Source organism: Diabrotica undecimpunctata, chromosome 6, assembly GCF_040954645.1.
Source record: "Diabrotica undecimpunctata isolate CICGRU chromosome 6, icDiaUnde3, whole genome shotgun sequence".
In the NCBI taxonomy this organism is placed as follows: domain Eukaryota; kingdom Metazoa; phylum Arthropoda; class Insecta; order Coleoptera; family Chrysomelidae; genus Diabrotica; species Diabrotica undecimpunctata.
Window position 1 is genome coordinate 6,999,667 of NC_092808.1, and position 23,361 is coordinate 7,023,027.

The window sequence follows — 23,361 nt, forward strand, 5'->3', positions numbered from 1 at the left end:
GCTGTGACGTATTTAGACTACAAACACAACTATTTGGGTATGCAGCGGAAGACAGGACAAAGAAGTACTCTTTTTAGTCTACCAATCTTTCGCAAATCTTTATTTGCATTATCAAGTTGCTACAATAAACAAAATTAGTACAAATTACATCCAAAATGGATAACATCATTACAATTGATTGGTATAGAAAAAAAGTGCCTGGGAGATACCTCAACTACCATTCTTACCACAAGTCAAGCATGAAAGTTAATCTAATGAAACAAATGACCACAACAGTTTGTAAACTGACTGACCCTGTTTTTAGAAAGAAGATAGCTGTTCCTAGATAACTCTTAGCCCGAATTCTTACTCAGAAAAATCATCTTCAATACATCCTCTGTTATGAACAACTTAACACAAAAGAGAACCCTCCCCAAAATACAGGTGCTATGAAAGTTAACTCTGATTCCCATTCATTGACTAACATTGCTAAAATCTCTTTTGTATCAATTCATTTATTAAGGATGTTCCTCCAAATTGACCAGAATGTTTGATCAATACTTACCAAATGTAAAAATTGCTTATAAAAGCACTCTAGTTGTGGAATCTTTGTGCAAGTCATTGAAAGACAAAGTACTAAACTCAAATAAAAGTGATCTTGTATACAAACTTGGTTGTTTAGGCTGTGAAGGTTCTTATATAGGTCACATCTCCCAAAAAGTTTCCAGCCGTTTGACTCTTCACAAGAGTGACATTAGACAGCCTGATAGATGTTCCTTAGTCTGGACAACACAATCCGACGGTCTCAGAAGCTTGTCTTTTACCCCCACCCAGCTCTGATTGAGGGGCATACACGCACACAATATTCAATAAGTACTTAAATTTAAGTAAAAATAGTTACTTTTGGTTACAAATGACCCGTTTTTGGAATTTTTGAAGACTAAAACAAATTCATTAGTTTCCATAATCTTCAGCCTGAAATACACCGAAAATATACGCAATCATAAATTTAAGGATAGAAACAACACAGATGTATTTTTTACTTTATTCATAAATGATATAAACGTTTACACCAACGTTATTTTAATTACAAATTCAAATAAAATCCATAACAACGGAATAAAATTTATACAATTACATATAATAATACAATATAATTAATATACATATGAAAAAAAGAAATATATTATTATAAACAATAAAATATGCGAATGGTAAACATACATATAAATATCACAAATAACATAAATGTGCACTATTAAAAAAAACGTCGGAAAATACGAATCCCAACAACTGTAAATAAGGACTATATGGGTCAAATTTTATAGTTTTAACAAGTTCTTTGTATTTTTATCATGTATTAAAATTGTTCATTTATGTTGTGTAAACAACATATCATAATATCAAAGACCTGTAGAAAATTTGCTGACAAATAAAAAAAACTTAAAAAAGACTTCAAAGATACACTCTTTTTAATATTGCGGCTTGAAAATTAGACATCAGTGTCATGCCATACGTAGAAAAAGTTGCCTATCTCTTCCCTAACAACCCTATATTTGCGTCATAGCATAGTCACGTTAAAATCCGTTACGGTACACTGGTGACAGGTGATCATCGGTTTTAAACTATGTATTCTTAAAGATTTAATAATAATCCTTGTATCACCATGTAAGTAATATTTATTTAATTTCAATTTTACTAAATCATTTTTCACTTAATTTTTTATTTAATTAATTTAAATTCATATTTAATAATCAAACACATATAATATTCGTATAATTGCTATATAATCTGTATCAGACAGCACCCTAATACGGGTTATTATATTTTCAGCATTTAGTTTACCATGTACCGTTGACCTGAAGATGCCTATCAAATTATAGTATGCGAAACCAGTCGTTGGTGGTAGAATAAATTGATTGTAAGTCTGATTCTTATTTTAGCTATTTTGACCTTTTTCATAGGACTGCCTTTGTTTGATTCCTTCGCCTTAGTTGGTGTTTACTTTGGTACGCTCTACGGCACTCATTATGCAACTTTTTCCTTTTATCTAATTTTTTCTGTCTTTGATGCCAGTAGCTGCACGTTCAGCAACTACAGCAGTGTATCGGTTTGTTTGCCCCTCCAATATTTTCCCCTGACTAGCGTTTGCAGATCCAGAAGAAGAAGATGAGGTAGACGCTAATTTACAAGATCCTGAAGATCCTTTTCCTTCAAAATACATGAAACATGGCATTAAAGCAATGTTCAAAAGAGTTAGATGAGAAAATAAAAGTGTTTGGAGAATGTTTAGGATTTGATTGATGAATTTGAATGATTCCAAAATGTTTGGTAAAAGACAAAAGATAAATTTAAGAACATGATTAATATTTCAAAAAAATTTAGAGAAAATTTAAAGGAAAGAATTGGAAATGTAGGTACCGAACCAAAAAATAATCATTCAAAAAGAAGAAGAGAAGTTACCCATTATATACCAGCGAAAAATTTTGGAATGAGGATATGGACGCAGTTGAGTAATGCAAGAAGTCAAAAATCTTCACGGAGATGTTATGATTACTGGCTAAATTAAAAGAGTTTGAACAAGGGACAATGATGGTGTCACTAAAAAAATTTTAAGGATTAAATGACGAGAAAAAAATAAAAGATAGGATTTAGAACGAGATAATTGAAATAGGTTAAGGAAGATTTGAAAACATTTAATTATTTCAAAATTGGGCAACAAAAGTTACAAAGGAGGAGATATATTGTTCAGAGGTAATTGAAAAAGGGAATATATTTGACTGCGAAACCAAAGAAAAAATACAGCAGTATTCTACAATAAAGAGACCAGGAACAAAGTTGACCAATACATCCTACAAAAAAGGGGACTTGGTGATCCAAAGGAGGCAAAGATCCCCAAACGACTTTTAACAGTAGTAATAGTAAACGTGATCCTTAAGTTTGTTTTAATTTGTAGAATTCAAGTCATTCTCACATTATTTTTGTAAGCAAATTCGTTACAGGTTTGATCTTTTTTTATACAAAATAAAAAATAAGCCATTATGATCAAATGTCATGTAAATTAAGGATGTATCATTAACTCTTCCAACGAAGAGTTCATTAAAAATAAACATTTTTCAAAAATTTCTTACATCGTCCAAAGATACAGATGTTAGAGCTCGTAAAACTGCCCGCCACGAAATCATGAAGATAACAAAAAGCAAAGGTAACTGTCATATGTTTGATCAGTCATGTTTTTGATAAACAAATTGGTGTTTTCATTTTTTTTTTGGGCAATGGTCCCAACAATTTCTACATTAATTAGACTTTATTGGTGTTATTTCTTACTTCTATAGATAATAGACTCACTTATCTGTGCGTTTTTATTAGCCCGGTGAAAATAAATTCGACCTGATTACCGTATTAGGTTGATTTCATTTTTATCCATCCATTTTTACCAATTTAAGTTTCGTACGTGTGCTCTAATATTTTTAAAGGAATGTGTACAAAAATTTGTACTTTATTTACGATACTGTGTTAAATATATCGGTATGAAATATGTACGATAGTGGTTTGAGATTAATCTAGCCGTTGATAGATGGCGTTACATAAAAACAAGTTATTGATATTGACATCTACTAATACCAAAGAATATAGACGCTTATAGAAGAGCAGTTCAAATGGGCGATTTGGTTACGGTTTAAGAGGGTGGCTGCATAAACTCACAGCGTGGTGCCGTGGCCGTCGGCTTAAAACTATCATGAAAATTTCATAATGAAATATGTAGTTAGGGGGAAGTGGGAAAGGAGTACGAACGGGTAACTTTGCATCTACGCCTAAACAAATTTCGATGCCATTGATTTGCAAACTGTCTTTTTTTTTGTTTTTTCACAATAAATTCTTTATTTTCAATATATTAAATTGTTAAATTTTTAATTTTAAAACTTAAAAATGTATGATATTTACAATATTCAAAGTATTTATTTTTTTAATTGTATAACTTTGAATTAAAAATTGGTTTGTTCCAACACAACGAAAAACCGTCACATAACTTTTTATTATACTGTTTTTCTGCCCAGAAATTAAGGAAACAATTTTAAAAAATTTCAATTTAAAAAAAAAAGTATTCAATGAAACTTTTTACTAAATTATGAAATTTTCCATTTCGCCAAAACTTCCGTTTCATCCATAATTTTTCAATAACAACAAAAAGCATTCCTGATTTATTTTTGAAATAACAAAATAAACTTTAACAGTACATTTTAATGAATAGTACCTATATGTGAAAGTTTTTACGCTGTATGGGTACTATTTAATTTTGTTTTAAAATAACAACTAATAGTATCTAAAACATTTTCACAATGAATGAATATTGGTGAAATTATTACAATATAGTCTTAAACTGATTTATACTTAAGATTTGTACATATTTCAATTAAAAATTTGAATTATAATCATTTTTCTAAAAAGATTAATTTATTAAAAATTAAAATAATATTATTTTCTTTAAAAAATTTTATAAAACGCAAAAATTTAATCCTATTTTACGACCACGCGGCATCTACATATAAAAATATCTAAAGTTGCATTTATTGCCCCACTCTTTCATATTTTAGAAGCAAACCGCTCCTTAGTGGTACCACGTGCAACACGTGCGTTCCACTCGTTCCACTTTTCTTTATCTATGTCCCACTTTTTGCTAACATTCAAAAATAACAGTGAACAATTCTTCTATAAGCGTATATATTCTTTGCTAATACCTCGGTAGTGACATCTGTCATATGTCAATACCAAATTTATGTCAATTTCAACATGATTTGGAAAAATACAGAAGGCAACTAACTATTGTGTTTTCTGCATAATGAAAAAAGACGAGTATCGTTAAATTAAATTGGATGCTGATTATGACGAGTCTGAATTGTCATTCATCATCATAACCCAGCCCTTTGCGTCCACTGCTGGGCATGGGCCTCCCTGATTTTTGTCCATTGTGCTCTATCTTGAGCACTTTTCATCCAATTTGTTGACATTTTCTTGAGATAGTCAGTCCAACGAGTAGGGGGTCATCCTCTACTTGTTTTGTCTAACCTCGACCCCCACTCAAGCAATCTATTCGTCCACCATTTATCACTGATTCGGGTGACGTGTCCGACACAGTTCCATTTCAGTGTGGCAATTCGGGAAATTGCATCGGTAACTCCTGTTCTTCGTCTGAAGTCTTCATTCGGTCACGAAGCGATTTACTCAGTATTGACCTTTCCATTTTCCTCTGAGCTATTTGCAGCGTTTTAGCAGTTGAAGCTGTCAATATCAATGTTTCGGCACCATAGGTCATCACAGGCAACCCACATTGGTCAAATGTTTTACGTTTTAAAGAAATTGGTATATCGCTTCTAAAGATGTCTTTGAGTTTTCCATATGCTGCCCATGCTAGGTTTATTCTTCTTCGAAGTTCGCGTGTTTGGTTGTCTCTTATGATCTTTATTTCGCGTCCAAGGTCTACTCCGTTGTCTCCAATATTGATATTTCCGCTAGGTACTAGGTTTGTCATGAATTTTGTTTTGGAGATGTTTATTTTAAGACTCACACTAGCACACACTAACTGAAGTTCATGTATCATTATACATATCTCCTTGAGGTTGTCCGAGAACAAAACTATGTTGTCTGCGCATTTCAAATTTGTTAATATTCTACGGTCAATGTTCAGGCCTTTCTCTTCCCAGTTAAGTTTTTTACAAGCATATTCTAGTATTGCGGTAAACAGTTTAGGCGATAAGGTATCACCCTGTTGGACTCCTTTGCCGATTGGGATATGATCCGTGTTTTTATGTAGTTTCACCGACATAATTGCGTTCTTGTATGTATTGTAAGAAATTTACACCTGCTTTATTGATTTCGAAAAGGCCTTTGACAAAGTACAACATGAACCACTAAGACAAATTCTAATAAAGAAAAATATAGACAGCCGAGATATTCGAATTATATGCAACCTATATTGGAATCAAACAGCAAATGTGAAGGTTGAGGGTAGGCTAACAGAAGAAATTCAAATCCGTCGAGGAGTCCGGCAGGGATGCACCTTGTCGTCACTTTTATTTAATCTGTATAGTGAAGCTATTTGTGAACAAGCACTCGAGGAAGAAGATCTTGGTCTGATAATAAATGGTGAGACGATCAACAATATAAGGTATGCTGACGATACGGTTCTCCTAACGGGAACGCTAGTAGAACTACAACATCTCGTTCAAAGTCTCAATATATACTGTAACAGTTACGGCTTGAAAATTAATTTGAAAAAAACTAAATTTATGGTAATCACGAAATCAAAGAACATCAGAGCTAATCATGTAATAGACAATACAACGATTGAGCGTGTGTCCTGTTATAAATATCTAGGTGCTTGGATCACAGACGATACTGATCAAACAAAAGAGATTAGATGTAGAATAGAAATCGCTAGATCAGTCTTTAATAGAATGCGCAAACTCTTTTGCAATCGTGATATCAATATAAAGTTACGAATACGAATGCTGCGGTGTTATGTCTTTTCTACCCTGTTGTATGGAGTAGAGGCTTGGACACTAAAACAGTTGACCACAAAAAACATCGAAGCTTTCGAGATGTGTTGCTATAGGCGCATTCTCAGAATATCATGGATGGACCGCGTCACTAACACGCAAGTACTCCAAACTTTAGACAAAAGATGCGAAATTCTAAATGAGATAAAAACTAGAAAGATGGAATACTTGGGGCACATTGTGAGAGGTGAAAAGTACGAACTTTTAAGAAATATCATGCAGGGCAAAATTAAGGGCAAAAGAAGTGTGGGAAGAAGAAAAATATCGTGGCTTCGTAATCTACGTGAATGGTTCGGGTGTACTTCGATTGAACTTTTTAGGCGCGCTGCTAACAAAGTCGCAGTGGCCATGATGATTTCCAATCTCCGCTAGGAGTGGCACGAGAAGAAGAAGAATGTATTGTAAATTAACCTTGTCTATCGGTAGTCAATGCGGCATGCTTGTAGTGCTTCCAGGATTTTGTCAAATTCTACCGTGTCAAAGGCTTTGTGGAAATCTACAAAAGCCAGAACGAGTGGTCGATTGTATTCGATAATCTTTTCTATTACCGTTTTAATGCTCTGTAGGTGATCATTTGTTCCAAATCCGGTACGAAATTCCGTTTACTCTATTGGCTAGTAGAAATCAAGTTTTTTCTCGAGAAGATCCGTTACTATTCTTGTAAGGAGTTGGTATAGGTGACTAAGAAGACTTACAGATCTGTAGTTTTCTAATTCATGGGGATCTCCTTTTTTATAAAATAGAATAACCTCAGCATTGTGCCATTTATCGGGTATATTACTGTCCAAGAGGCACATGTTAAAAGGTTTTTTTTTTCTTAAGTAATCTTCTCTTCTTTTTGAGTTCTAGGACAAAATTTGTTTTGACTTTGTCATTGCCATTAGCAACAACGAAATTTTGGACAGTTAAACTTGTTCGTGGTTATAAGGGTTTGTCATAGAGATTTGGTGGATATGGAAGAATGAAGGATACATTTCAGATACGAGCGAGCGAAGCGAGCAAAATTTTGTGATCTTATGTGATCTGATTTTGTGAACGAGACTTGATGAAGTTTGGTAAAGTTTGTCTAGCTTAGTTATATATGAGGAACTAAACATTTTCCTGCGAAAAGGAATGTCACATTAGGATTCAGCATTTTAAACTTGGTTTGTTCCAAAATTTTAATTTATTTGGCAGCATTGCATTTTGAAAGTGTCATGGTTCAGTTGTTATTTTGTCGTAGGAAAGTTTCAATTTGTCATGGGAATAAGTAATTGTTAATATTGACTAAACACCAACAAGGAATACTTTATTACTTCTAGGACCACATAAAATAGTTGGAGAAGGGTCTTATCCCGTATATCGTTGATATACGTTGTTGATACTTGTGCGATTTCTTACTAACGCTAAATTACTGTCAAACCATTCCCGTAGGTACTGCTTCTGATGTAACCGATATACTTAATCTATACCAGAAAATACTGGCATGGAATTGTCAATCTTATTCAAAAACACAAATCGTAAAAAAATTATCGATTAAATAAAAAAAAAATGTTAATACTTTTATGAAAAATTTATTAAAATCCTTTATAAAAGGTATATATTTAAAAACCCAAATGGGCTATGTTAGACAAAACGTTTTCGGAATCTATAATTTCATCATCAGTGTCCTAAAAAATATATAACCACTTAATTAAAAAGAACATGAAGTTTAAATTTTGACCAAGGTTAATGTAAAGTGTGGTTAATACTTACTAGGAGTACATGAATGTAGCCACCAAATATATGGGTAAAAACCCGTTCAAAATAATTATTTACATTTGGTTTACAGTATTTCTTATAAAATGTTAAGATGTTAAAGTTACCGTTGTACGTTTTATCTAACATAGCTCGTTTGGGTTTTTAAATATATACCTTTTACAAAGGATTTTAATAAATTTTTTAATATATGGTATACAGCCAACTACAGGAACGTAGATTCCTTGTGGACTTTTATGAAACTTAAATTGGTATCCTTTAACCTTGTTTTTATTCGGAATTCTAAAATTGTCCGCTTTTGAATTCCCCTTTTTGTAAATTTTGTGTATCAAAATGCATAAAACAGAAAATTACTCATTATAAAATATTAAATATAAAAGTTAATCTACCAGTACGTCAAATATAAACTAGATCAATATTAAATGTATAAAAATTGTGTATGTCATTTTTATTTCCAAGTACTTTTAGTATAAACATTATAACAAATCTTCCAAATCTTGAATTCGTGATGCTGTTTACGGATTTCCAGCTCTAAATAAAGAACCGGTACAATGTGTACATCTGTAATACTATAAAGGCTCTTCTACTTATGCATTGGTTGTTAAATGCAATGGTTCAAATTGTATCAATATGGACAAAGGAAAGTGTCGCTTTATCAACAAATTTCATATTTTAAAGTTTTTTGATGCTTTTATGTACTTCTAGCGCTATTGCGATACTTTTTCGTTGCTTTTTCTAACGCTTTTGAAGCTTTTAAAGCCTTTTCAACGCTTTCCTAAGCATTGTCTTTACTTTTTTTCAAGTTTGTAATGGTACTCATATTTTTAAAGCATTTTCGACGTTTTGTCACTCTTGTAGATGTTTCAACAATTTTAAAGCTATTTTAAAGCTTTTCTACGGTAGAGTTTTAACGTTTTTAACGCTTGTTGCTGCTTTTTATGTAGTTTTTGTGAGATTTTGACGCTTTTTCGTCACTTTTCCAACGCTGTTAATGATTTTTCGTCAACTTGCCAAGGTTTTGAAGCATTTTCGATGCTTTTAAAGCTTTTTCAACGCTTTTCCTAAGCATTATTTTTAGATTTTCACTTTTCTAATGGTGCACAATATTTTTTAAGCATTTTCGACCTTTTTATTATTCTTGTAAACTTTTCAGGTATTTTAAAACTTTTCTCGGTAGAATTTTGACGTTCTCAATGCTTATTGAAGCTTTTTACGCACTTTTTGGGTCATATTGATTCTTTTTCGTCACTTTTACAACGCTTTTGATAATTTTTCCGCAATTTTCGGGGGTTTTAAAGCATTTTCGACGCTTTTGAAGCATTTTCGACTCTTCTAAGCATTATTTTTTACTTTTTTCGCTTTTCTAATAGTACTTACATTTTAAAAGCCATTTTAAAGCTTTTCTACGGTAGAGGTTTGATGATTAAATGCTTTTGACGCTTTTTATGTACTTTTTGTGCCATTTTGACGCTATTTTCAACGCTTTTTATATACTTTTTGTGCCATTTTTAGTAGTTTTCGTCACTTTTCCAACGCTTTTGATGATTTGCCGTCAATTTTTTAAAGTTTTGAAAAATTTTCGAAGCTATTGAAGCATTTTGAACTTTCTTCAGCATTTTTCACGTTTTTTGAAGCATATTGAAGCCTCTATTCCAAAATTAATCGACGTCTTTCAATTTCTTATAGGTTTTCACTCTTTTTTGACGGCTATTAATGCTTTTACAACACTTTAAATGTACAACGCTTTTAACTTTTTTATGATTTTGAAGCCTTTTGGATGCCTTTGTCGTTTTATCGGTAGTTATGGGTGCTATTTCGATGTTTTTGACATTTTTTTTAAATAAAAAATTATTTCAATGTCATTTCAATGCTGTTTCGGCACTTTTTTCGCTTTTCAACACGTTTTTATACAGCTGTTTAATGACAAAATTCGTTTGAATTTAAATTTAAATTTGCACCGCTTTTTGCATTTAAAACTTTTAATTCTTTTGAAGAATTTACCATGCTTCTCAGGCGTATTCCTTCCGCCTTTTTAGTGATAATCATATATTTAAAGCATTTTGGAGTATTTGAAGCTATTTCAAAGCTTTTCTACGATAGAGTTTTTACGTTTTCAACGCTTATTGCAGCTTTTACGTACTTTTGACACTTCTTCCAATGCTGTTGACCATTCTTAGTCGATTTTCTAAAGCTTTTGAAACTTTTTTGAATCTACCACAAAGATTTTCAACGCAAAACAGATTTTCACGACACTTTTGAAGTTCTTTCGTCGCGTTTCAAGATTTTTAGCGATTTTATGAAATTAGCAATAGTTTTACGACACAATTGTATAAAAAAACTAAAAACTACTAGCTATTTGTATAAAAGAAGAAAAATATACGAGTTTTCCTCTCGCTTTCTCTCCCTCGCTGCCTCTTGCTCTCCCACCCTCTCTCATTCGCTGTTACGCTCACTCTATATCTTTCCCTCTCTCTCTAAAGAGACAGCTATAGGAAGATCAAAGGGGGGACTCAGACTTTATATCCTTTTTCGCAATTTTCCTTCAACGTTTCTCAGGTTTTCTTAGTTTTCGACCATCTCCAAAGACTTTCCACGCTTTTTTCCTTACATCTCTCCTTTGAACCTTTTTTCTATGTAAATAAACAATTCTGAAGACACCGGTAGTTCATAGGTGAGTGTTTTGATACCACAGCAATAATGGTATGAATGGTGTGGATTCGATTTTCATTGCAAACGAAAAAGCGAAAACTATTGTCGGGCTCGCCACTGAGAAAACAATGGCAAATTGCCGATTAAACTTTTCTTAGTTAAAAGAGCAGTGTACACTTGCTATCTCTAGCTAAATAGCTCTCTATTATTGTTGCCGTCTTCTTATAACTCTCATTTAAAAGTTAGTCTCGTAGTTTTAGTTTCTTTATGTTGGTACACAAATAAAAGTTTCAAAAGTAAAAGTTTTTATAGAAGATATTAAAATATTAGATATATTAACATTATTGGTAATAATTTTTATTCGTCGTACTCGTACAATTAATTGTACATCTCCAATTCTGAAACAAATCCATAATTGGGCATATAAGTACTATATACTTGGAAATAAAAGCGACTAACAAAAATTTCACAAATTCAACGAAAAATAAAAGAAACGGAATGATTTAATAAAAATTTATAATTAGAAAATTATTATATATGTGCATATTTCTCCTGGGATGAATTTCTCATCTGTCATATTTAACTTTTTCTGCAAATCTCGCTCACGACTCCTTTTTTTTAAGACATATATAAAAATAATTGTATCTCCTAAGGTTACACGTTTTGACATTGATAAGAGCCGTTCTATAAAACACCAGAAACGAGCTTACTTTTTACGACATGTATATTGCAGAAAAATAATTTACTAAAAAACTTAAAATTTACTTAGCAGTCTGTTAGTTTCCATATTTTAAAAGTTGCGTTGATACTGCGTCATATTCGACCAACTTTTTAAACACACATCTTTCTACTAGAATTACAGCAAAGTGTCATAGATAACAGCAAAAGCAAGGCTAAAATTTGACAATTACTTCTCATGTTCACACATTTTTTTTACGTAATTGATCTTATAGGCACGTACAAAGGAATGTGATAAGGTCTCGTAATAGAACATAGATGGCGCTACTACAAGTGAAATTAGCGATGTGGCAAAAGTACATACCTTCTTTTAATTTTATCTGTCCAAATTGGATTTGGTTTCACAAGAAATCCAGTTGTTACAAAATTAATAAGTTTGAATATAGCTGTGTTTAAAATGCCTTATTTTCAATATAAATTCCAGAGTACCATAAAAGTCGAATGATGCCTTATTAGGATTTTTCTTCCCTAAGATAAAAAAACCTTCGTGGGAAGGTTCAAAACTTGTCTTAGAAATTTTGAAAATATATATTTTCTTGTTCGTAACCTTCTATTGTTCACTTTTTGAGCTAGGCCTCTCCCAACTCCTTCCATCGATCTCTATTCTGAACAACATACTTCCATATTCTTTTTATGTCATTCACCCATCCCACCTGTGGTCTTTCCTTTGGTCGTCTACCTTTCTAAGGTCTCTAATGTTATAATGTGGCGTTCCAACGTTGATCCTTTTGTCTATAGTAGAAGCCATAGTTAGAATGCAGTGCAGGTAAGATAAGCAATGTATTTCTTACGGGAGAACGGTCGACCACGTTGCCGGTTTGCCCCGAGCGGCGCATCAGGACCGAATTTAAGAATCATAGCACAGGAATATACGCGCATACAACAATTGCCTACGGTTGTATAAAAGACTATCATTATTGTTTCAACTAAAGCATGATTCAATCATCGATGTATAAATAAGAGAGATAGAGTATCGAACTAAAAAATAACATGAAGAAAAATACTATAAAAAAAGTAAAATATATCAAAAACTTATTGTCGATAGTCCATTGTAAACACATTCTTTGGGAAATAAAGATTATTATAAAGTCATTAGGAGAATCGAATCGGTATAGCAGTGACTATACCGTTCTGAAGAGACTTAAGGAGGTCGAAATACGTATCAACGGTTGTTGCTGCACTGTATCAAAACAAAAATCTAATACCGTTATTCTGGAAATGTTATAATTTGTATTTTCGTTCAGTTGTACTAATATAGATGCGTTTTCATATATATTATGTATTAGGTGCCTTTATTCTACAATTATGAATAGCTTGGTCTATGGTCCACATTTCGATACCGTGAAATCATTTTTTATAGTTTATGAAGACAAGAAATACGAATACTTGGTATTAATTAATGTTCTCATTGTCAGCAGTTGGTCTGATGTATTATTATAACCCTCTGCGGAAGCCAACCTGGTCTACAGGTTGGTAATTATCGATTTTGTGAGTCAACCGATGGTTAATAATTCTTCTAAAAAGTTTGTACACTTGACTGAGCAACGATATAGGTGTACAATTCTTTAGGTCACATTTGTCCCTTTTTTGTGTAGGAACATCTCATTCCAGTCTTTAGGGATTTGGCTACAATGGGGCATCTGTTAAATAGTTGTTAGTACTGGGATTGTTATTGTCTTGCTTATTTTCAAAAAGGACCCAATTATACCGCCGTGTCCTGGAGCTTTATTATTTTTTAATTCTAAAAAATATATAGGAGCTCTAAACAGTTTTTGGACAAGTTTTGAACACTTCTACAACAGTTTTAAATTGGTCTAAAAGAAATCATGTCTTCGAAGCTGCTGTACACCAGCCTTAGAGGTGACAACAACGACGTAGGTATGCAGAACTAGTAATGACATTGAAACATAATTTTTTCCCACTGTTTAACGATTCAATATCTGCTTATAGCTAGTGTTTTTCGGGGATTTTTTTATTTGACTACCTGTCAAAGTTCACTCATCGTCTTCTAGATTGGAACCGTGTCTTTCTTGGACAACCGGCATTTGGTTCCATCTCTACGTTTCGCTACTCTTGTCGGTAATTTTTTCAGAGACTTAAGAAGACTGTTGGTCACGGTAATTCAAGAACGCAACTTAACCAGAGGTGAATATATATGTAACCGCTCTCAAAGACACTTGGATAATGGGAAATTTAATTAATTAAATTATGAATTATTGAAACATAATCTATTTTCGCCATATTTGGGTTCCTTTCAGTTTTTATATGAAATAATTACTTTTTTTCGAAGACCTTCACTATACCACATCATTTTTCTTCATCTTCTACAGCGTTTTTATTCGGTGTACCTAATATTCTATCATTCGTAAATTTATAGTCGAAATAATCAAACTTTTATCCTTTTTTTGGCGGTAAAATACTTGTTGCCCTATTTTTTAACGTTGATTAATTTTTTTAAATTTCAGCCTGCTTTTGTTTATTGATAAATCCATTCAAAAACGTCATGGATATCTACAACAAAACTAGTCTAAATCTAATAATCATACTTCAACGTGTTAGAGTCTAACTGGTAACAAAACAGCTACGTCATTTCGCGCAGTCGCAGTAAAATTGTTGTTGCAATAGTGACAAGCAACTAAGTTAGGTTAACTCGGTTAGCTACGATCGTAAATAGTGAATTTTAGGTACGGGACAACTGATTCGTGATTGTTTCAGTATATTATATAAGATAGTGAATTTTTGGGGCTATCAAAATTGTTAAGATATGTGAAATGTAATCCAGACAATTATAACTTCTTCTTCAAGTGTGTGGTCTTCTTAAAATTGCAAACTAATTGTATGCCTTTCGCTATATATGCGGCTGCCAGGAATGGCTTTCGATCAAAATATATAGACAAATTTGTGTGCTTTTCAACTGAATTTTTTATCAGAAACACAATTCGTTGTGTCAATATTGTTTGGGATTTTCTTTCATTATACATTCTATAGGAAAGTGAATTTGTGGGGCAATACAATTCAGTCGTCAGTGTCTGCAATAAAATTTCGATAGCTATTTCTTGTTTTCCTTGTTCTCTAATAATTCCAAGATCCAATGGAGTTAATATAACTTCACGTCATGTTGATTTCAATTTTTAATTGTAATATTTCATTTTTTGTACATCTTACAGCACGACTCAAATATTCTAATTTAACATTCGTTAAACGTTGATTAAAAAATATTTTCTAGTTCTTATTTCGAAATGAGGAAACATCTATGTCAAATACGTCCCTCAAAAACACTACATTACTGCAAATAATAGCTTAATTTGTCTTATATAAAAAAATAGCTATTTTTTAACGTTGGGAGACAAGAATTCATGTATTTGTATGTACGCAACTAGCGAGGCTTAATAGTTTTATCACAAATCAGTTGCTCTGTGTCCAAAGATCTTTGTGCTTTATGCTGCATACATCTACAACTCTTTGGAACTGTACATAGACTCTGGCTTAAATCGTAGTAGTGACTATAAAACAGTTGTAATTGTGACAAACGCGTAGCAGACTACGAAATACCAACTTACCTATGTCATTTGAAGCATCAGCTTCCAGAATATACACTCAAATTCATAAAAAACAGATATGTTTATTAAGAAGTATGATTATTACCTTTGAACTCTTAAACGAGACATAAATGAGTAAACCTAGTCAAGACCTATTACGTAGAACCTTTCCTCGCCGAACTGGATTGTTTAACCAGAGTCCTTGTACTATCTAAACTTTGTCTTTGCTGATTCAATCGAACGGTTTGGGCTATTTCTGGTTGAAGTACTTTACAGATTCCTCGGCACAGGGATGTGGATAGTTTCGCCAGCGAACCAACCTGTCAAGGAAGCACCTCGACGTAGTTTTCCGGTATCAGTCCCGTTTTTCCGTTCAGCGTGCCTTCTAACCAGCCGGGTTCTTGTGACGATTTTACTAAAATGACAAAAAAATATTATTATATTATATTAACAAGAACCGCGTTGAGAACTAAACGTTTCGGCATCCATTTTGGAGCCATTATCAAGGGGAATATGGTTCCGTTCGAGTTCTCAATCTGCCTACTCCCCTCATTCGTGACGTACCAGTATATTGTTCTGTAGAAATACAAGAACCGTCAAATGGCACCGAAGTCTCAATCTGCCTACTCCTCAGTGTTGAGTGACGACCGGTCTTACCCTGTGTTGCTACTTTTATACTCTCATTATGCGCGAAAATGATCTGAGCAGGATCGGTTGGGGCGGGGGTCGCTGAGGTAGCAGTCGCCATGTTGCCGGCAGTCTTTTAGAGTCATCGCGAGTGTTAAGGGCTGCATAAGCTGTTAGGGCGTTTTTCAATTCCGATAGCCTCACGAATAAGTCTCGATCTTAAGGAGTGGATAAAAGCGATGGTTTTTGCTTTTTCGAAATCTATTTTGTGACCTCTCTGAATATAATGTTGGGCTAGGGCTGAAGTTTTATCGGAATGTTTTAAAGATATAGAATGTTCGTAAATACAATGTTGGATTCGTCGGTTTGTCTGTCCTATGTATGTACGTGGGCAACTGGAACAAGGTATCTCGTAGACACCATGGTCTTCATTAGGGATTTGGGGTTGATCCGGCGGCAAGGTTTCTTTTTTGGATGGAATGGGGTTTAGATATTTTTGAATGCTCCTACTGATTTGAGTTTTGTGGTAGCCGTTTTGTGTTTGCCTTATTGAATTGATTTCGGATGATCTGTGATTATCGTCGCTAACGGATAACAAACTCATTAACTTTGAAATGTGGTGTTATCGAAGAATGTGGAAAATATCTTGGACACAACACATAACAAATGCGGAAACGCTACGAAGAATGAAAAAAGATAAAGAAATACTCAACACCAGAAAGAAAAGAAAAATGAGCTACTTTGGTCACATACTAAGAAACGAGAAATACGAATTGATGCGGCTGGTCATACAAGAAAAGGTGGAAGGCAAAAGAGGACCGGGGAGAAGGGAGAAAACCGTGCTAAGAGGTTAAAAAGCGATATCTACAAATCACACAAAATTTACAGCTTTCTAATATACTCGAGCTATATCGTGTAATACCTATAGCTACATAAATAAAATAAGACATTGTTATTGTAACTATAACATTAAAATTTTAAAATTATCTTACCATTCGTAATTATTTGGTTGGGTTCAAACGAAAGTTCACCGTCCTGTTCTCCCAAGCAAGCATATAGAGTTCTGACTCGTCTGAAAATAATGCTGAAATTAATATATTACCAATATAAATACACCAGAGAAATGCAAAGGAAGTAAATGCGCAATACGGTACCCATTAATATAGCTAAAGCTGTGAGGAAGAGATAGGTCTGTGAAAAAGTTTAATAATAAGATTGTAAACACTAAATTAATCTCACATAACTTGATGAAACCTAAAACATGCTTAAATAGTTGCAAAGAGTACTGTTTAGAGGACAACTATACAACAAAATCACCAGAACAGATTACTTGGAACGTAAGAAGCCTCTACCAATCGGAATTTTCGAATTTTTCGAACGATTCTGAAATTGAAAAATCAAAATAAACGATATTTTTGAATTAAATTTGTTATGATATATGAATAGGTTATGATAAACAAAATTATGAACTATTGCAATTAATTTTTGAAGTGAATTATGGAAAAGGTAGAAGAAAAACATGACGACTAAAAAGTCACACCAATAGTAGGGAGTTATATCCGGACTATTCCCAGTAACAGTAAAAGTGAAGATACTGCAATTAATTGTCATCGATCTAGAAGAATAGTACACTCTAAGGAGAAAATGAAGTTGGTTGTGATTGGTAAAGGAATTTATACTTATAAAAACTAACATCTACACCCAAATCATGCATCGATAGTTAGAAGGTACTTTCACATTTTTTTTGTTTCAAAATCGTTATTAAGTAAAAACTACGTCGTAAATGTCTATTGTCAATCCATGGACGATATAGTAAATATATAATATGATACTTTGTCTAAAAATAAACAAGGAACAATAAATTTCTGCTTAAATATGTATAGTAGGTTAGTTATTCAAGAAGTTTCGTCGTTCTTTAAGAAAAACACTATTTTACGATTTGCACTATATTTCATTATTCTATTATAGTATCACTACTTCGATACGCTTGTTAAACTATCTGTAGTCCTCCAAGAATTCGGAAGACGGATGCTATTACCGACTAGTTCGATGAGAAGTGTTTGCACGCATGGATTTTTTAAAATATCAGTACATTCAGAGGTCGGAAAGGGTTAAGTCTGGCAAATAGGGTGGATGTTGCAATAATTCACCGATTTTCTCAATGGTTTTTTGAGCTGTGAAAAGATGCATTGTATCGATGAAAAATGTTTGTTTTGTTCTATAAACCAGCATTTTTCCTAACAAATTTTTACATCCAGTTGGTCGAAAAGGATACAATACCAGTCAATACTCATTAGCATATTGTTTTGATTTGGGATTATAGTCGTAGTTCCAGGGATCACCCATAGAGATGAAATCATACATATTAAACTTTTATCCTTTATACGGGTCTTCCAATAGGAATTTCCGAACTTTGACAGTTGACAGCGACCATAATTTATGATGCTACATCTGTCAAATTGGCTGTCATTTATTTAGTCTGTTTAGCCAAACCACCATGAGAAAAAACGGCATCTTGCTGTTTATAATCCTAAACAAAATAGAGACAAAAGGTGGGTGGGAAAAAAGGGATACCTTGGTGAAAAATCTAAGAGGTTAAAAAAAAACTTTACAGCAGTTGCTTCAAAAGTGAACCATTGTGATTGCTAATTTCCGCCACTTAGAAGAATAATTCCATTTGCAACAACACGCCTGTCGCTCTTCTACATTTACATGAAATCTCTCGATAAACCGATAATATTACAAAACCAGATCCTATGCTTGCCATGGTTGTTGGTGTTGATGCACTTTTTGGACAACCTTCATCTGGATCGTATTGAAGATTTGTAAAACCTCGTTTAAATTCAGCAACACATCTTTGTATTGGTCCAAATGAAGATTAAGACAAACAATCATTTATTGATTCGTTTCGGTATTAAACTTTTCAAAAATACAAATTTTACTATAATTACAGGATATTAAATTTTTCCGTTGTGAAAAACTAGCTAGGAGTTCGTTATAGGACGGGATAAACATATGAAATTAAGTCTTCAGCATCAAAAGTAACGGGCTTACTACTATGAACTCCCTCTTTCTTGTAAAATAATTCAAAATTTCCTTCAGTATAATTAAAATACTCCAGTTTTCGTAATATGCCTTATTGTGATAATCATGTTGCATGCCGAACCTCTGACTAGGTATCAATTCGTTTATCAAGTTTACTTCAAATCTGCTGTACACTTTCCAAAATTTGAATTTTTATACTGACAGACAGACAAACGCTTCTTGCATAGATAGATACTATGATATGTCAACTTTGAACAACTGTAAATAAATTATTGAGTTGACATTATCTACATGAAACTTTACAAGAGCGTATCAAACAGTAGTACTTCTTCTTCTTCTAGACATCTTTAGAAAAATCAGATGTCCAACGTCACAGTGACATCTCTTATCGAATGACAAAGTTATTGAATAACCACATACACTTTTTAATTTCATAAAACTTAATACTTTGTTTATTTTTATACAAATAGGTTCCTACTATAATGATTATGAAGCTAAAAAGCAATATATATGCCATCAGGTTTTACACTGCTACTAAATATGGTTAAAAATTTCAAAAAACATATTTTGAAATTCGCTAATGGAAAGAACTGTTGTGACTTATAATTTTTCCTTCGGTTTTATAATTGGACCGGACGCGGTTGTCATGCAGCTGTCAATTTGATCACGGCCTCCGGTCGAAATTATAATTTGTAGTGTTGTCGTTTGTATACAAAGTTTGAACAATATGGCGGCTTTAGTATTAATACGAAACAAAACCTTATTTAGAAACAGTGAAAATTTTCATTGTTTTTTCTTTATTTTGATTACTTGTTGGTCTTGTCTTGAGAAATATTTGCAGGTCATTTACATTAATTATGTACTAAATCTTCCAACACTTGTTATGGGTACAAAGATATTCTAAGAAGAAGAACATACAGAGTACACCACTTATCCGTTAACTAATAAATTAGCAAATATTAGGTAAACCCCGACATTATTCACCTTTATACTCTCCTTCTATAATGATATACTGATTTCAACACTCTTCCTAACAGTTCGATGCCTTTTGTGAACGAAGATTTGTCTTTAGCGCCACAACTTGGATCAGTTTACACAATAACTACCTCATTTGATGTAAATATTTTACCTGGGGCAAAGTACCAGAGTATAAGTATCTTACCTATATCAATAAATTAACACCAGGATCAACTGGAAACATAGGGCATACTATTACACACAGACACATACACTAACACATGCACAGTGAGATACATACACACAATGCACAAATTATAATAAGAGCATATAAATATTAATAATAATAACCTTACATTTTCATCATTTCGTAAGTATCTACATTCTCTACTATGCATATTGACAATGCAAAAATGTCAACGTCAAAATTGGATGACGCGCAAAAGTTATTTAATATAAATGATTGCCTTTTTTTATTTCTTTAGTACTAACATTTAAACGCTTTTGTATAAAACCAAAAAGTAGAAATCCGAAAATTTTTTGGTTGTCCAAACCAAAACTTCAATTTTTTGCTTAAATTTGTGCTTTCTCTAATTTAAAAGGTTGGGTCGTGACGTCATTGTATTTTGACAGCCACAACTGCCACAAAATTAAACAGAACTGTATTCCAAGATATCCTTATAAAGTTCTATATATTTACCGGACAAGACAAACAAGTACTCAATAATTGTGTCGTTACCTTACTCTATTAGGTGTTGGACTAGCTCTTCTAGAAGATGTGTTAGTAACTAGAGTGGGGGAGTGCAGCTTCCTAAAGGAGTAATTAATGAAAAATGTTAGTCGTGTTTCGAAGAAAACCAAACGGTATTTTAGCTGTAAGTAAGGAAAAAAGCACCACAGCAAACCCACCATGTACTACCAAAACAGGTTTCCACTATATAGTACCACAAACTAGGCAAATTTTGATCTATAAAATTTATGATATCTAGATAGTGTTGTTTACAAAACAATTTAAGTTAGAAACCTTTTTTTACTTTTACGAAATTAAACTTAATAAACTATGATAGCTAGAACAATTTTATTAACGAATTCATCAACTGTGGCAAAAAAAACACTTCTAAATCATATGTACTAATTCATTTGCACTTATGTTTAAATTTGTAATAAACTTAAAAGATTTCTGTAAAATGTAAATAACTTTTGATGTAAATAGGCAATATATTCATATATGTAATTAGAGTTGCCTACCTTCCTAATTTTCTTTCCATAATCACAGAAGGCAAAACAACATTGTTATTTGTTCTGTGCTATAATCAAACCTCAGTTTATCAAGAACTATAAATGTGTTAGATCAAGTTTCGTTTCATAGTAGTTTCGTTTTTAATACAAAAATAATCATGTTCCACCTCAAAATTATTTATTTAAAGAAAAATACTAGTAGGCGTAACATATGGACTGCAAAACACTGAGTCAATAATTGTACCTCGAATTTGTGTTGTTGTTTACAATGTACAGGTAAGACTTCTATTAAAAACAATATTTTGAAGATTTTATATCGAATTGCGTTTGAGCCGGACACTCAAGTTACTGACGAATCATTTGCAAAATGTATTTGAAAAATCTTAGGGCTAAATTTACACAAACTAAAAACTTGTTCTTGTACTACTGGAACCAAAATAGTGTACTCTGTCATCGTATTTCTATCCCAACCGCTATCAGAACTAAACTAAAACTAGTACTCGTACTTGTACTCGTTTAGTGATTTCTACAAGATCATTATCTTCCATATGTTGAAGTTTACTCGTATTTTAAGCCTGTCTAGATATTATGATATATAGTTTGATTTTAGCTGAAACTGTTGCACAGATCCGATGGGGAAAGAATATCCAATTTTGACTGTCGTAATATTCAACTGTGTTAACCTGTTTTGGAAGTAAGTTTTTTAATAATAACAAAAAAAAGCAAATCAACTTACACATATCCCGGAGACTTATAATTTTTGGGATATCCCATGTAGTACGACCTTTTGGATTTCTTTGGTAGCATTCCAATTAAGTTATTTCCGTCTCTGGACGTTGACGATAGGGATTCATTTGAACTACTGGTACTATTAGTTTCTGAAATGACAAACAATTTTAACTTATGGTAACATGGCGGCGATTAAGAAGCCAAGAAAGAGGTAAATAAAATTAATTTACATCAAAACTAACTCTGCCTTAGATTTGGAGAGACTAATATTTATAAATAAAAAGCACATTTTAAAAAAGACTGGCAATTTTAGTGAGAATTTATACCTTCCAGGTGGTCTGACAGCTATACAGCAGAGAAATTTTCGAATACTAAACTAAAAGATTAAAGTTGACTCAAGAGCGTTTTTAAAAAAGTTTCTACTCGCAAGTTTTCTACAAAATTAACTACCATCTCAGAGTCTATAACTTATTGTGGTAGATATTATAGAGTATTTGCCATTTACTGAGTGCAAAATTTATTCGATGTGTGTTATGACTTATAATACATCATTTAAAAGAATTTGAGTCATTCAGTATGTTCCTGTGACCACTAATAAATGTGAAAATAATCTTAAGCGTGTTCCTACTGAAAGACTGACTTATTTTTGTTCGTATGAGCACAGTGAGTGAGACAAGAGCTGTCAAACGATATATCACGTATCATATATTATGATTTTGACACCGGACATTAAAAAAAATAAATTAGAATGTCTGATACTGGAAAAATAAACTGATCTCTTCGAGCGTGTTGTATAAAAACTGAAGACTCCCAAATTACTAAGATTGCTCAAATTCGGTATTACTTTTCATATGATTCCGTGTTAAATAACTTTACAAAATGGCGTCCCTTCGCCATTTTGATTAATTAGATCACTAGAAAACAATAAAACAAAGTATTAACATAGATTATTGTTTTGAATAGTTTCTAACCTAACTATTTCGAGTCTTGACATAGATATTTATCTAAAAATACCACCATCAGATTGTAACGATTATTTTTATGTCTGTTAAAAAATAGTGGCTCTATTCTGTCACAAAACTTGTCTTAATTTACGTTTCACACTCACCTAACCTATTGCTGTAAGGCCTAAAGTTTGGAGGGCTGTAATTGTGTAGAACCGGCAGATTCGTTTCAGACTGTGACACGATACTTGGTATCATTTGCTTGAACTTGTGTTGGTGATTAAGGGCTGCTCGTGGTGATATGTGTTCGCTTCTTGATAAATCAAAGGAACCGTTGGTTGATTCGTTTACACTGTACATGCTTGAAGATATTCGGGGCTCGACGTGGGTTGAGACGGTCTAAAAATCGAAAAGAAAAGTAAATAATTAAGCTTGATATATTACAGCAAGTGTCATTTATGGTATGGTGTGCCAAATTAATTATTTTGGCGAAACCATCGGAAGTTCGATATTCTTTCACTGGCGTAAAGGTACATTGGCATGGGCAATTTTACTGACACTACTGTAATTCGGATAAAATTTTAGCGCTGGTAATTATACAGACTGAAAGGCAATTTTGCA

The 23,361-nt window shown here is 32.8% G+C and overlaps 1 protein-coding gene across 3 annotated transcripts in view; it reads right to left on the reverse strand.

Annotated features, from left to right (window-relative positions):
* Positions 1–1,019: 1,019 nt before the first annotated feature.
* The window catches only part of Graf (GTPase regulator associated with FAK), a 99,261-nt gene continuing 76,919 nt past the window's right edge, over positions 1,020–23,361 (reverse strand). The window contains exons 12-16 of one of the 3 annotated variants that reach the window (XM_072534118.1): positions 22,905–23,139; positions 21,804–21,945; positions 20,573–20,639; positions 16,819–16,898; positions 1,020–15,614 (exon numbers count right to left, since the gene is read on the reverse strand). In XM_072534118.1, the coding sequence (XP_072390219.1) occupies positions 16,854–16,898; positions 20,573–20,639; positions 21,804–21,945; positions 22,905–23,139 (489 nt within the window). In that variant the 3' untranslated portion in view covers positions 1,020–15,614; positions 16,819–16,853. Of the gene's footprint in view, positions 15,615–16,818; positions 16,899–20,567; positions 20,640–21,803; positions 21,946–22,904; positions 23,140–23,361 lie in introns of all 3 variants that reach the window. The other 2 variants (XM_072534115.1, XM_072534117.1) reach the window with 2 other exon arrangements.